Source organism: Fulmarus glacialis, unplaced genomic scaffold, assembly GCF_000690835.1.
Source record: "Fulmarus glacialis isolate BGI_N327 unplaced genomic scaffold, ASM69083v1 scaffold43092, whole genome shotgun sequence".
NCBI lineage: Eukaryota > Metazoa > Chordata > Aves > Procellariiformes > Procellariidae > Fulmarus > Fulmarus glacialis.
Genome location: NW_009200847.1, coordinates 7468 through 20831, shown reverse-complemented (window position 1 = coordinate 20831; position 13364 = coordinate 7468). Strand labels below are relative to the sequence as shown.

The window sequence follows — 13364 nt, the reverse complement described above, 5'->3', positions numbered from 1 at the left end:
CACCTGGTCATAGAAGGAGATATAGAAGCACAGCCCCCGTTATGACATGATGTTATTATAGACAGCATTGAGCTGAGGGCATGGGCTCTGCTTACACCACTGCACTTATTTAGAAGATGTAGCCCTCCTCTACTCTGCCTGGCTTCAGTACAGCCTTGTGGAAAGACAGGCAGGGGAAAGGCAAAACAGCTTTGCCTACATTTTGTTCTGTGCCTTCTCTCCATCTCTGGACTGATTTAGAGAGAAATCCATACAATGTAGGAATAATGGGCCTGTATTTCTGCCCACATAAGAAGGGACATCACCTTTACTTTTAAAGGTCACAGTGAGCACTTCCCTTTAAATTGTGTGAATGATATTGCTCCATATACATAAGAAGGTGAAATGAAATGCTAATTTCACCAAAGTCTTAATTAATTGCCTTTCAGAATCTTACTTTTTAACACTTTATTGAGTGTTCTCTTTTTTTTTTTCCTTTCCTTTTTTTTTTTTTTTTTTTATGTGATGATAACTTCAGAATCTTGTAGTAAAGGTTTCTGAAAAGGTGAATTGTAGTGACCATTAAGTGACTTGTAATGACTCCTAGTGAAATGTGTATTCTTGGGAACAAAGCTCCTCTGAAGCAAATACATTCTGAAGCATATAATCTAGTTACACAAATGTACTGCATGTATCTACCATTTGTTAATTCAAGCAATACATTGCTCTTATACCCCTGACTAAAAACTATAAGCTGTCCTGAAAAAAAAAAAAAAGACAAAAAAAAAACCAAACTAAAAAAACCCACAAAAACTAAAAACCAAACCAGAAAACTCTACTTCTTTCCAAGTTAGAAAGATACGTTCAGTTTCCTTTTACATTAATGAGGTTTGCTTTTTCTGCTTTTCCAGGTAAAACACAGGTTATGGGTGAAATCAAGATTGCATTAAAGAAGGAAATGAAGACAGATGGAGAACAGCTGATAGTAGAAATCCTTCAGTGCAGAAACATCACATACAAATTTAAATCTCCAGATCATCTACCAGGTATCACAAAGAAACCATCTTCATGATACTTTGAAAACGTTAAGTAGGATGTATCTGAAGGCATATCTGAACATCACTGCTAAAACGGGAAAGAAAATTGCTTCTTAACCAGAATGACATAGTCTATAGAATTCTTTTTGAAGTGCTTTTTTTCTCTTATGAGCAACTTTAATGAAAGTAAAAACATTTTGTAGAAGCAAATTAACTCTCAGAAGTTAATCCTCTTTTTAATTTACTTTTGATTGTTAAAAATTGATCCTTTTTTAACTTTAATAAAAATGATAACTCCCTAGGTTATTAAAGAACAATGATATCTAGTAAAAAATTATATTTTGGTGAAACAGCTTTTTAAAAATTAAAAACTCATGATAGTAATAATATTTTCATACATACATAAAGGCATCAAGGTATTTGCTCCTTTAATGACAGCATTGTAAACACAAACTAATTCCCTTGGATTTAGTGGGGTAGTTCCATTTCTACACCATGAGAATGAGAACAGAATATGGCTCTGTAAAGTACCATGCTCTGTTTCTTCACAACAATTCCCCTCTGTTGAAATCATTAGCAACAATGATTATTTAAAAGCTTCGGTATTTAACTCGTTGAATTGTTCTTCCCCAGACCTGTATGTGAAGCTGTATGTTGTCAATATCTCTACCCAAAAGAGAGTAATTAAGAAGAAAACCAGGGTATGCAGGCACGACCGAGAGCCTTCGTTCAATGAAACATTTAGATTTAACTTGAGTCCTGCTGGGCATTCTCTTCAGGTAATTCTACATTTTATTAAAACCTAATTTTGGATGTTGTCCATGCTGTGCTATGGGCATTTGAGATCAATCTTCTTCCCCAGTTGTTTGCTGAAAAGAGAAAATTACAAAGGAAATAACACAACTACATTGTAATGGAAATATCGGGCCGGAGGAGTTTTTAAAAGATGGTTTAATCCATCACCCCACACTGAGGAAGGGTATTTATAACCAGGCCTGAAAGTTTTAGGCTTGATCTGTTCTTAAAATCCCCTAGAAAAGGACGTTATGCATGCCTTCCAAAAATACTTTTCTGTATATTTAGAAAGTTTAGTGTAATATCTAACTTAAATATGCCATATTTTAAAATTAAGTTAACTTATCCTTAAGTATCCTCACAAAGCACAGAGGAAAACTGATCTGCTTTCTTTTTGTAAAAAAAGTTTGCACACTGAAATGTTGCTATCATATTTTTCCAGGCTAAGTAAATGAAATTTCTTTGATATGTCCTGTTACCTAAATGCCTAATCATTTTATCATTCTCTCCAGTTCCTCAACTTCTTTAAAAGTTGCGGTGCCTAGAATTAGACACAATAGTCATAATCCCAGACATGGCAGAATTACTGATTATGCCAAGTCAAATATTCTCTGTGTTCATTTGTAAAGGAGATGATGGTATTTTCAGTCTGTGACACATCAAACGATGTGTAGAACTAATTCAGGGAATGGTTCCTCTCCTGTGTTTTATTTGCTTAGGCAGATTTGATCATTTGGTCAGATATGCTTTTTTAGACAGGTGGGGTTCACTTTATCTACCTTTATTTACTTTCACATGAGTAGATAACTAATATAGGCCAGATATTCAGGCTTTCTCTAGTCAGTGGAAAGGGATGGACAATTCCAGGGGTATCTGCATGCTAATCTTAAAAGTAAGTGGGAGAAATTGTCGGGCATACCAGCATCCATTTAATGTGCCTTTAAATCTGGAAGACCGATGTAAACAAGCCAGCTACATTTTGATGACTGAAGTTAGACTGGATTATCTAAGTGCCTATGCTAGGCTTATTGGTTGTATCGTTAAAATTAAAGCCAAAATCGATATTGCTTACAAAACAAGGCCAACAAAAATAGGTACTGTTTTCCCTGTGTTAAGGTGTCTTAACATCCTTATTGATTCAGGTAGACTCAGTAAAAGACTATTTAAGATGTTATATTACCTGGGAAAATCCAGAGTGGTCAATAAAGTCTTGCCAAGGTTTAAGAGCTAAAATTCCTGTAATTTTAGTGAGTGAGTACTGGTGAGTAGACCAGTAGAGAAGAACCCACAGAGTCCTGTGGAAAAAGCCATCAAGTTATTAAGGAGGGAGATAGTGAGGGAGGTAGTCATAGGAACAGTCCGCCTGAGACTTGGCAATATTTCCTCAGAAACCCTGTGATATGTACTGGTGCTGCACACCAGACCTAAGAGAACAAAGGGTATAAAAGTAGCAAGGAACAAGTTTAAAACAAACAAAAGGTGTTTCTTCTTCACACAACTTAGAGTTTGAGCTCTAAAATTTATTGCCATAATATATTGTGGATGTTAAATGTTTTCATGGAAAAAGTAACTTGAGAAAATTATTGGACAAATTCATGGGCAAAATATCTCATAGTCTGCTAAATACAAACATACCACTTGAGAGTCAGGAAGTCAATGGTTCACATATCATGATAGGTGTTTTGGGAAAGTATCACTACATGATTGTCCTGTTGTTATATTCTGCTTTATGCACTGCCCTATGCACTTTTGGAAGTAGAATATTTGCCTGGAGAGATCTTTGATCTGACTCAGTACATCTGTTTTTCTGTGCTCTTCATACTTACCAGTCAATCTGTTCCTATGGCAAAACATGAAGCTGGCTGATTTGAATGCTGAATTTGAGTGATGAAGATTTAGGGGCAAAGAGCTGGACATTGTCAAAAGAGATTTGGGGGAGAAAGAAAGGAAACAAAACCAGAATGTATAGAACAAAAATGGAATTGGGAGACTAAGGGAGGAAATAAGATCAGAGAGAGGGAGTAAGATGAGATCAAATCTAGTAATCATAGAAGGTACATTGTAAAGAGACATGAGAACCAAGGGTAGGCTGAAATTAGAACAAGGGTCTGCACTCTAAAAATCAACATGAAGAGCTGTGAATATTAGCCATGAGAATGGGCTATTGAGAAAAACAAAAAAAAAAAAAAAGGAAAGGAAAGGAAAGGAAAGGAAAGGAAAGGAAAGGAAAGGAAAGGAAAGGAAAGGAAAGGAAAGGAAAGGAAAGGAAAGGAAAGGAAAGGAAAGGAAAGGAAAGGAAAGGAAAGGAAAGGAAAGGAAAGGAAAGAAAGGAAAGGAAAGGGAAAGGAAAGGAAAGGAAAGGAAAGGAAAGGAAAGGAAAGGAAAGGAAAGGAAAGGAAAGGAAAGGAAAGGAAAGGAAAGGAAAGGAAAGGAAAGGAAAGGAAGCTAGAATCATCTGGTCAAGAGTATTGGGAATATGGAAAAAAATCCTAAGGATTAGAAACTGAGACTAGCTGATTCAAGATAACAAGTCTGGAATATAAAGCCTGGAGCAGGGAAGAACCAAGGCTGAGAGACACAGAAACTAGAGAAGACAGATAGCAGGGATCCAACTGGGAGGAGTGAAGAGAAGGATCAAGGACAGAAGTGATGGAAAATTTCTGTTAGAATTTTTTTCTGTCCCAAAACTGTTGATGTGTCAGAATGAAAACATTCTGCAGAAAACATTTTGACAGGTTTCAGACAGGCACTGTCTCAGCCCCTGGCAGCCTGCTTGCTTCCCTGATTTCCCTGTTCCTTGGCAACGCACCTGGGATCCTTCTGGAAAGCACTCAGCTCCTGGCTCCTTCGCCTTGTTCCCTAGCTGGCTCCTGGCTGACTGGCTTACTGCAATTAGAAATACATAATGTCCTGTGTGAGGGTAATCAGAAAAACCCAGAAGAATGTTTTTCACAGATGTTCTGGTTTGGCTTGCCAGCTTCTGGGCTGTCCATTTCTTCAGGAAACACTGAACCAAGCGACCTAGAAGCCACCGGCAGTGGAGGCAGGCTGCCTATTCTGCCCAAGGGTGAGCTTTCTGATAAGTGAAGTAAAGTGGGATTCCCTAATAGCTTAGTGCCTAAGGGTCATTTGGTCTTCCCTCATCAAACCTGTTGACTGATGGGCATGTAGGTGTCTAAGCTGTCTGGATGTATACCTTACTTGCTGATTGATATCAAAATTGGCCAGGGAACTGGGAAGCTCATCCAGGAAAAGGATTGCAAATTTCTTCTCCCCCCTTTTTTTTTTCCTAAATTTCCATTGTACTGTAAAGTCTGTGTTTTTTACTTTGTTTCCCAAATCAGAATGGAAAATTTTCAAAAAGATCTTGATTACTGGAAACTCCAGTTCTTCTACAGTTCTGTTACATCTCTGTTGTTGTATGGTCTCTTCCAGCATCTCAGTGGAGTACAAAATCCTTGAGTCCTGCCATTCTTCTGTTAGCCTAGATCTGTGAAACCAAGCAACAAAATGCTCTGTTTTCTCTCCTGCTAGTGAACACAGAGGGTGACAGCCTCCTGCTGTTATCAGTTACCTCCCTTGCTCATTGCTGGAGGTCTGCTCAGTGACTGCGAATATTATAAACCCACTGCTAATCCTATCTCGGAACTGCAATTTTTCATGAGTTCTTTTTCTTTTTGGAAAACCTAGGAAGTTATTAAAAAAAAAGAAGCATTGAGCTTGTTAATTCAGTTACTCAATAATTAAGAAATGCTAGAATTTATCAGACTGTGTAACTATAACTCACCCCCTGAAGTATATATATTATCAAATGTATTTCTCCCAGAAACACTTAGAATGAATCTATAGATCCACAGAATGAATCAAGTCCTTCAGAGAAGGCTATTGCTTGCATGGCATGAATCTGCTCAGCTGGAAAACATGTGCCTGTATGATATATCAGAGAGAGTCTTGAACACCCAGCCTGCATAGCTCACATAAGTGCCAGGGCTATTCCTTGGCCTTCCCACCCTCCATGGTTGGGCAAGCAAGAGCCATAAGACCAGACGCAATACTGAGGCTCTCAGCATGAATGACACTTCAGACCAACTCTACATTTTAGGTTAAACTACTGCTTGCTGAGGTCAGAAACAAGGACTCTGGACTTTCTCACACACTAGTCTGCTCTGAGTTACAGCCTATATGCAGAGCACCCTCTGACTTCCGTGCACTTAAAAAGGGCTGGTACTTCGCCTGCATAAAGCTTTACCCTGAAACTTAAAACTTGACCTTGTGTTTGTCTTTGGTAATCAGCAGGTGAACAAATTGCTTACTAAAGTCCAAGATTGTCATCTAGTTGCTACATCCCATGATAATAAAATAGAAGAGAGGGAAGGTTCACTTTTCACAGGGCTTCTTATCTATTGGAAAGATGACTCCATATAATGGGTTATGGTCAGTGTTTCTTTCCTCCTCTGTGGGTACCAAAAAAGAGCTCAACATTTCTGAATCTTTCATGTTTGCCAGCAAATGCAGTATGTTACTATGCACAATGATAATTTTTTTTTTATCATTATTATTATTGTTTTCCCAGATTCTGCTTGTCTCCAATGGAGGGAAGTTTATGAAAAAGACACTGATTGGGGAAGCTTATATCTGGCTTGACAAAGTGGATCTAAGGAAAAGAATAGTAAACTGGCACAAACTGTTGGTCAGCTCCACACAAACACACTGAGCTGTCTGCTTAGGGCACAAAACCTGCAGAGTCTGCTATAAACAGCATCACTCCAAGACTATAGTTTGATATCATTGTGTTTAGCTAGTCTTTCAGAATACAAAGTAGAAAAGAGCAGTCTCTGGGCTACAGAGCACACTTACATGAGGGCTAGTACACTTGTTTTGCTGCGAAAGACAGCAAAGTGAAAGAAAACCTGGGCCCAGAAGTTAAAGAGAGGCTCTTTGAAACGAAGACTGATACGAGGGCTCCGTGTTGTTGGACACTTCGTGAAGAGAGTAACTGTGAAGGAAATAATGAAGGCTGGAAGGCAGGTGTTAATGCAGAGCTCGTCTGCAGCTGGAGGTAGTGTGATGGAAAGAGCAGTCTGGTTTTCTGTGCAACAGGAAGATCGTTTTATGCAAAAGAACCTAGAGTGACTGACTTTCCAAATCTCACTTATCAGAAGTGCAAAACTTGTTTCTCTGCACCTTAGGATCTCTGATAGTTTGCTGTAGTGAGATTATGCCACTTGACACAAACTGCAAGGTGTTTGCAAGAGTGGTAATGTTATTTTACATTACTTTTTTTCCTTCTTTCTTTTTCCTTCAGAAACTATGCTGTGGAGAATCAGATCTGATTGTTTCATTTCTTTCTGTGTGTTAACAATGAATATAAACCACTGTCCTAGAATGTAAAGGATAAAACGATATTAATGGTCTATAATTTGGGATGTGGTTTTTAACAGAAAGGACAGGATATAAACTGCACTACATCAGGAAGAAAAAATGCTTTTTCAATGTCAGTGACACTGTACTTCATCCTACACTTTGAATCAGCAGTTTTAAAAAAGTTTGTAATTGAAGAGACTTACTGGGACTAACACAATTATTTCAACTAGTCCTTTCATTTTTCAGCAATCAGTCTTATTCTGAAACTGTACGGAGACGATGAATTCTAGGCTATATTGTGGGCACTTGGGAGCAGTAGACCCACTGACCTGACACCAGCCCGGTTGGTGCAGGGCTCTGTATCAACACCAGTGACACACTTGAAATCTAAGGGGAAAGGATAGCAGGGCAGTTACTGCCTGGATGCTGTTGCATTAGAGAGAATTAAGAATATCCTCTTGCTATCTCAGGTGAATGTCTGAGTATAATCCACTCAACAGCATGGCTTCTCAGGAAAGCAGTAAACAGGAAGGTAACTTGCAACATTTAAGACTGTGTCAGCACTTCCATGCTTAAAGACCCACTTTCAGGGGCTTGAAACTGAGAAGTTAGCTCACTTTGGGAAGAAACTACTGCCTGGGATGGTTTAGGCTGGTTGTTGTATTTTCCATTGTATCATTTTTTAAGAAGGAGGGAGAGCTTTGTCTCCCATTCCTAAGAGTATAGCAGTTTCTTTAAAAAACAAGGCTTAATATAGTACTAATTCCCCTGTTACTCAGAATTCATTTAATTTTTCACAGCTTCATTAAAAAGTAGTTTCCCTTGAAGTATTACCTCATGACCTTTGCATATTTAAAAAGAAAATGACCAAACTTCTGCACTTCAGATGTTTATTTTTCTTGCCCAATAAGGACTTATCACAAATGCTTTAATGTACGTCTTCTTATATTTTCCGAATATATGCAGTACACTTCCACAGGTTGTGCAAGACCAACTGAAAATATTCTTCTGGAAAAAACTATCTGCTTAAAAACAAAGGAAAAATAAGGCTCAGCTTATTCAGAAGCTGGATTGACCACAAAAAAGCTACGCCATTTAATCTGGTGACACTTCCCACATACAGTTTTTGATTTATCTTTGTCAACTTAAAATAACAGTGTGGAAAAGGAATATGAGAAGAAACACACAGAAGATATTAATGATACACACACCAAGGAAACTCCTGTTAAGTTGTCGATAGCTGGTAGCCTGCTTATCTTGCAAGCAGAGCAATCTTACCAAAAGCTTGTTAGCTATCTTAAAAACACAACATCACTGACAGTGGAAGTAGGATGTGTGCTTTAATGTTGAATTTTATGCTTTCACCAGTATATGTATGCCCTACCTCTCATATATTTTAAAAACAGTCCTCTGGAGTTATTGTAAACATCCTATATGTTTTGATGTTGTGTATGTTTTTATAAGAAGATAAATACGTCAAAGAAAAAATCCCCGATGGAACCAAAAAATCCTATGTGGATATATTTGGCATATGTATTGCTCTTTTGGTGGGTTATTTTTCATTCCTGATGGCTATAGTGTGTTCTTTTTTTGAAAAAATACCAAAAAAAAAAAAAGGTCCAGTTTCAATTACTGTGTGTAGTACAAGCCATGAGGTGTGCAATTTTGTGCAAACTGCTGGTAATTTTGTTCTTGCTAAGATTTATTATAAAGACAGCAAGTCACGCTGGTAGTTGCTATGGAGATTTCCAGCAGGCACAAGCACTATTCGGCTGCCTTACTGGGAAGCCTGTAATCATCACTCTTAATTGAGAAAGTGGACAGGCGTGCTTTGCTCTCACACACATACGAATGTGGCCAATATTTTTATAAAATAGTTGTGTTGGGTGGTATAGCTGTGGCTGTATGGAACAGCTATCTTTGCGGGGTAATTAACAGTCAGCAACTGGTTTAATCCAAGCATCTTTGATTCTCTGAACAACACACAAAATATTTCTGCATGTTGAAATGGCAGTTTCGGACTCCCATCATGAAACGCAAAGAGTAGAGTTTGCCAGGAACGCGGCACTGCCTTGGCCAGCTGCAGCAAGGACAGGGCTCCTGTGGTGTCACCCAGGATGGGCTAGTGACAGACCTGGGCCCACGCACTCTCTCTTTTCCGAGGCAGCATCATTCAGAGGTCAGAGGATGCTTCCAAAGTGTGCCAAGTTCCTTTTTTTGACCAAATCTCTAGGTTGTACTGGAATCACTCTATGCAACACAGATTCATGTTTGAATGCATTTTTTTTCTTTTTTTTTTCTTGTTTTATGAATGAAGTCAGGAAAAACTCTCTTGTGACAATGTTTTTTAAAAAATAATCAAACAAGGACTATTAGTATTTTTTTACTTTTTTGTATATATCTCAGTATATTTTTTTCACTTTTTTCTCATTAGTTTTTGTTTCTTTACCTGGCCAAAAGGGCTTAGATGTGGCAACAGCTTTTATAATTTCTGAGTGACTGATTATTAATGAGTTCACACATTTCTACGACTGCTTTGAAGACACATATTGCAGGGAGGCAATAGCAGAGGCATTTTAACTTTTTTTATTCATAAATCTGCTTAGTCAACAGAGATTGAAGCTGCTTCTTTGTTCAAGGCCTTGTGTAGTGGAAACAAGCTGAAAAATGAGCAAAAGCACAGTGTATGTGTTTACAATTGACAGGGATTTCTAATGTTATCATTATTATTATTATTATGCATACAATAAGCAGCAAACAGCCACTTTTTTTTTCCAGGTTAAAACTAGACATGAGAGTTTCTATGATGAATGTTGAGCTAATTCTTTATCATTACACTTTAAAGGGATAGTATCCAGGGGCAATGAGTGCTGCTTCTTTATTATTACCCGTGTTTTTACACTACATGGATCCTGTGTGGAAGAAACAAAAACCCAGTCCAAACCAGTTGAAGTCAATAACAAGCAATCTGTTGACTTAAACTGGCTTTAAATCAAGGCTTAGGAAACATTTGAGTTATTTTTCTGGATGCTGGGTGTTTGCATGGTTAGGCTGTGAGATATGGTAGCTGGTAACCAGCTGATACTGATTCTTTCTTTGAGGATGATGATGAAGAAAAAGAAGACATCTATTATATTGTAAGCTAGTGTGTGCCCAATAGAGATTATTTAATTAGGATTTAGTTTCATGGAGATATCATGAAAATGTTAATAGTATTTTTTTAAATTATTATTTAGATCATAACTGACACTATTTTTAAGTACTTTATTTTCATTGCTACAATGTTGAATGTCCCAGATTCCATTATTTGAGTATATATCTAGATATGTACATACCTATGTGAATAACAGAGAAAATTTGCATTTGTGTGAGTGTAACTTATAAAGGTAATGAAACAGAGAGGAAATTTAGTATAAGTATCCACCTACATTACATTTAAACCTTAGTCCTACATGCTTTGTGAATTTTCGATACACCTGACATGTAGGATCAGTTGCTCTTTATGAATACATGTTGCCTTTAGAAGGAAAATAGACGGAATAAGTGAAACCGGATACTCTCTCTTTAAATCATAAGAAGCATTTTAATGTTTTCTATATGTTCTGTTTTATTATTTTGAAAAGATTAATAAGCAAATATATTGATGAGCTCGAAAGTTATAATATATATAGATATCCATAACTCAAAATAGATTATTTGAGTGAAAGCCGTTTTCTTAATTTGTTACCCTGTAAATAAGTATACATTTTTGTAAAACAAACTGAGTTTAAATTATTCACTCCATCTGACATCCAAGCATGTGAATGTGTCCTTATTTGGTTGTATCCTATAGATGTTCAGTGACGTGCTCAGGTGCTCAACAATGGCTGACTAGCGTCTGTGCTGTCATGCTACGGACAACGTGTACAGCATACCCAATGTTTAAAAAAATCCAAAAACACCAAAAAAACCACAAAAACACACAAAAAAAAGATTAGTCCTTGGAGAAATGTAATGTTTCCACAGTGAATGTTGCATGCATAGATGGTGGTTTGTTGATATTCATTTTGGTTTGCATTTCTTTTATTTTTCATTTTGCTTCCAGATTCATCAGGAAAAAAAATAAAGACTTGTTCTAACAGTTGTAAAAACTGAAACAAAAGCAGTATGAGAATTGTATAAAAATGCTTGTAAATCTGTCTCAGTTTTCACTTTATGTATAAATCCATGTCATGGTTTTGTGATTGTATACAGGATGTATCTTGAGAACTTATGCAAATTGTGCTGTATAAAGGCTGTTATCTCAGTCTGACAAATAAATATTTAAAATATCTGGTTTGGTTTCTTTTCCCTAATTAACATTAAAATCTATTTTGCTGGTTCAATTTTCCCATTTGTTGACCACAGTGGTTTTATTCATCTGCCCATATTCATCTGTCCTATTTCAGCATTAGCTCACCTCCCAGGGTATCACTAACATCCCACATTTCATTTTGAAATAAGGAATGGCTAGTTCATCAAAATCTTCTTCAAACAAGTCAGAACCAGAATCCACATGCAGCTTGTTGATATCTTCAGGTCAATCTCTGGCATCCTGTATAGAGAACAAATAAATGTGCATACACCAGCACAGTTCAGGAATGTACAGAGTTTTGTCTCCTCACTGTGAAGAAAAGATTAATTGAAAATGTGGCCTAACTCTGTACCTTTTTAAGTATCCACTCTGTACCTTTTAAATTCCTGACGAAAGCAGAATAAGAAAGCATCTGATAAAACCCTAAAGGGATTTTCTGGCTCTTTCCTCCAGTAGAAGGAAGGTTTCCATGAACAATGTCTTTTAGCCCTTATTATAAACAAGAAATCAGTTTCTTTCAGCAATCATTTTTATATTACTGAATTGTACCTGACTTGTAGAACATCCATGAGGTTTTCCCATAGAGCTTGCATTCCTGAGCCATGTCTAGACCTATATTTATTATATTTCCATAATTTCCCTCTTTGATACAAATAATAAAAAATTCATGCTCCCCAAATATGATAAATTGATGCTTGAGTCTGGCACCTGGAGCACATAGCCTGGAATTTTTTCTCTTAGTTGATGTCCTTTTCTCAAAAAATAATGTAGTGAGAAATAGGCAACACCTTTGAGGATACCTCAAGAAAAGAGGTGCCCTTTTTAACATTAGCTACAGCAGTGATAGAGGCTAATTTCTACTTAATGTCCATCAGGAGCCAAACTCCAGTCTTTCCACTACCTGCCTTAATCACGAAGATATACATTTGGGGTACTTTGGGAGCCTCTCTTTGAGGAAATAGTCATGGCTACAAACAACACTTCACCCCACAATCAGCCCCACTTCTCGGTATCCTCTTTATTTTGGTGAGAAAGATTCCGCCCAGCATGGTGGCCCTCTGGAAACGGTTAGAAAGCATCTCTGAAGTGTTAAGAGCTTCACTTAAGCTGTCTGGAATTAGCTGTTGTGGAAGCTGTAGGTTTATCTTAATCTAGTTCCAGGAAACTAGCTTACAGAAAGAATCTTACAGTATCCTTTCACACACACACACAGAATGAATAAATAATATGCCTCGTTTTAAATAATGAACAATGTTTAACAAAAATGTGTGTTTACTCAGTTAAAGCACTCAGCAAAGTGCAGAGTAAGCACGAAATATTTCCTCACAGTGCTATTGCGGGGTTTAAGCTAGCAGCTATACGTGGTACACGATGTGAAACTGGGAATCGGGCAGTTCATGCAATGTTTTGAAAACATAGGTTGAAATCAAAGCTCATATAGAGCGAAGTCGCTGAAAAACATACACAGAGATTCAGCTTGGCATTCTGGCTCTGAGGACAGGTCCTGAGGTAGTTCTGAGAATCCTGACAGTTCTGAGATACTGAAATCAAACACCAGAGTCACGAAGCTGACGGCGTGAGGAGCCACAGGCTTCCCAGTGCCGCAACCGAGGGGCCGCGCTGCCCCCTTGCAGCATCGCCCAGCACTGCAGCTACGTTTCAGGGCTTGAACAGCTAGTTCCTGCATTTTTTATCATTGTTTTTTAAATCAAAATAGATTTAACTTACTCCTATCTCTTCCAATGAAGACACATATGAGGCACACCTGCTTCTCTATTCTGTCCTCTCTTCAGCGCACTCTCCCTCCAGGGCTTTGTTCTCAGGCCCTCTACTCTTATAGGTTTTACAGATTTATC

The 13364-nt window shown here is 37.6% G+C and overlaps 1 protein-coding gene across 1 annotated transcript; it reads left to right on the top strand.

The window, feature by feature from the left end:
• The first annotated feature begins 894 nt into the window (after positions 1-894).
• On the top strand, positions 895-6795 carry LOC104073802 (protein piccolo-like). Its single transcript, XM_009573727.1, has 3 exons — positions 895-1025; positions 1650-1795; positions 6385-6795. Exons 1-3 carry the CDS (start codon positions 905-907, stop codon positions 6523-6525), a joined length of 408 nt encoding a protein of 135 aa, XP_009572022.1. The 5' UTR covers positions 895-904; the 3' UTR covers positions 6526-6795.
• Positions 6796-13364: the final 6569 nt, after the last annotated feature.

What these genes read in the sequence shown, in the direction of transcription:
- LOC104073802 (XM_009573727.1), top strand. Translation starts at nt 905, where the DNA reads ATGGGTGAAATCAAGATTGCATTAAAGAAGGAAATGAAGACAGATGGA. An exon ending in ATCTCCAGATCATCTACCAG is followed by an intron (nt 1,026 to 1,649) that starts GTATCACAAAGA and finishes GTTCTTCCCCAG; the next exon opens with ACCTGTATGTGAAGCTGTAT. An exon ending in CTGCTGGGCATTCTCTTCAG is followed by an intron (nt 1,796 to 6,384) that starts GTAATTCTACAT and finishes TTGTTTTCCCAG; the next exon opens with ATTCTGCTTGTCTCCAATGG.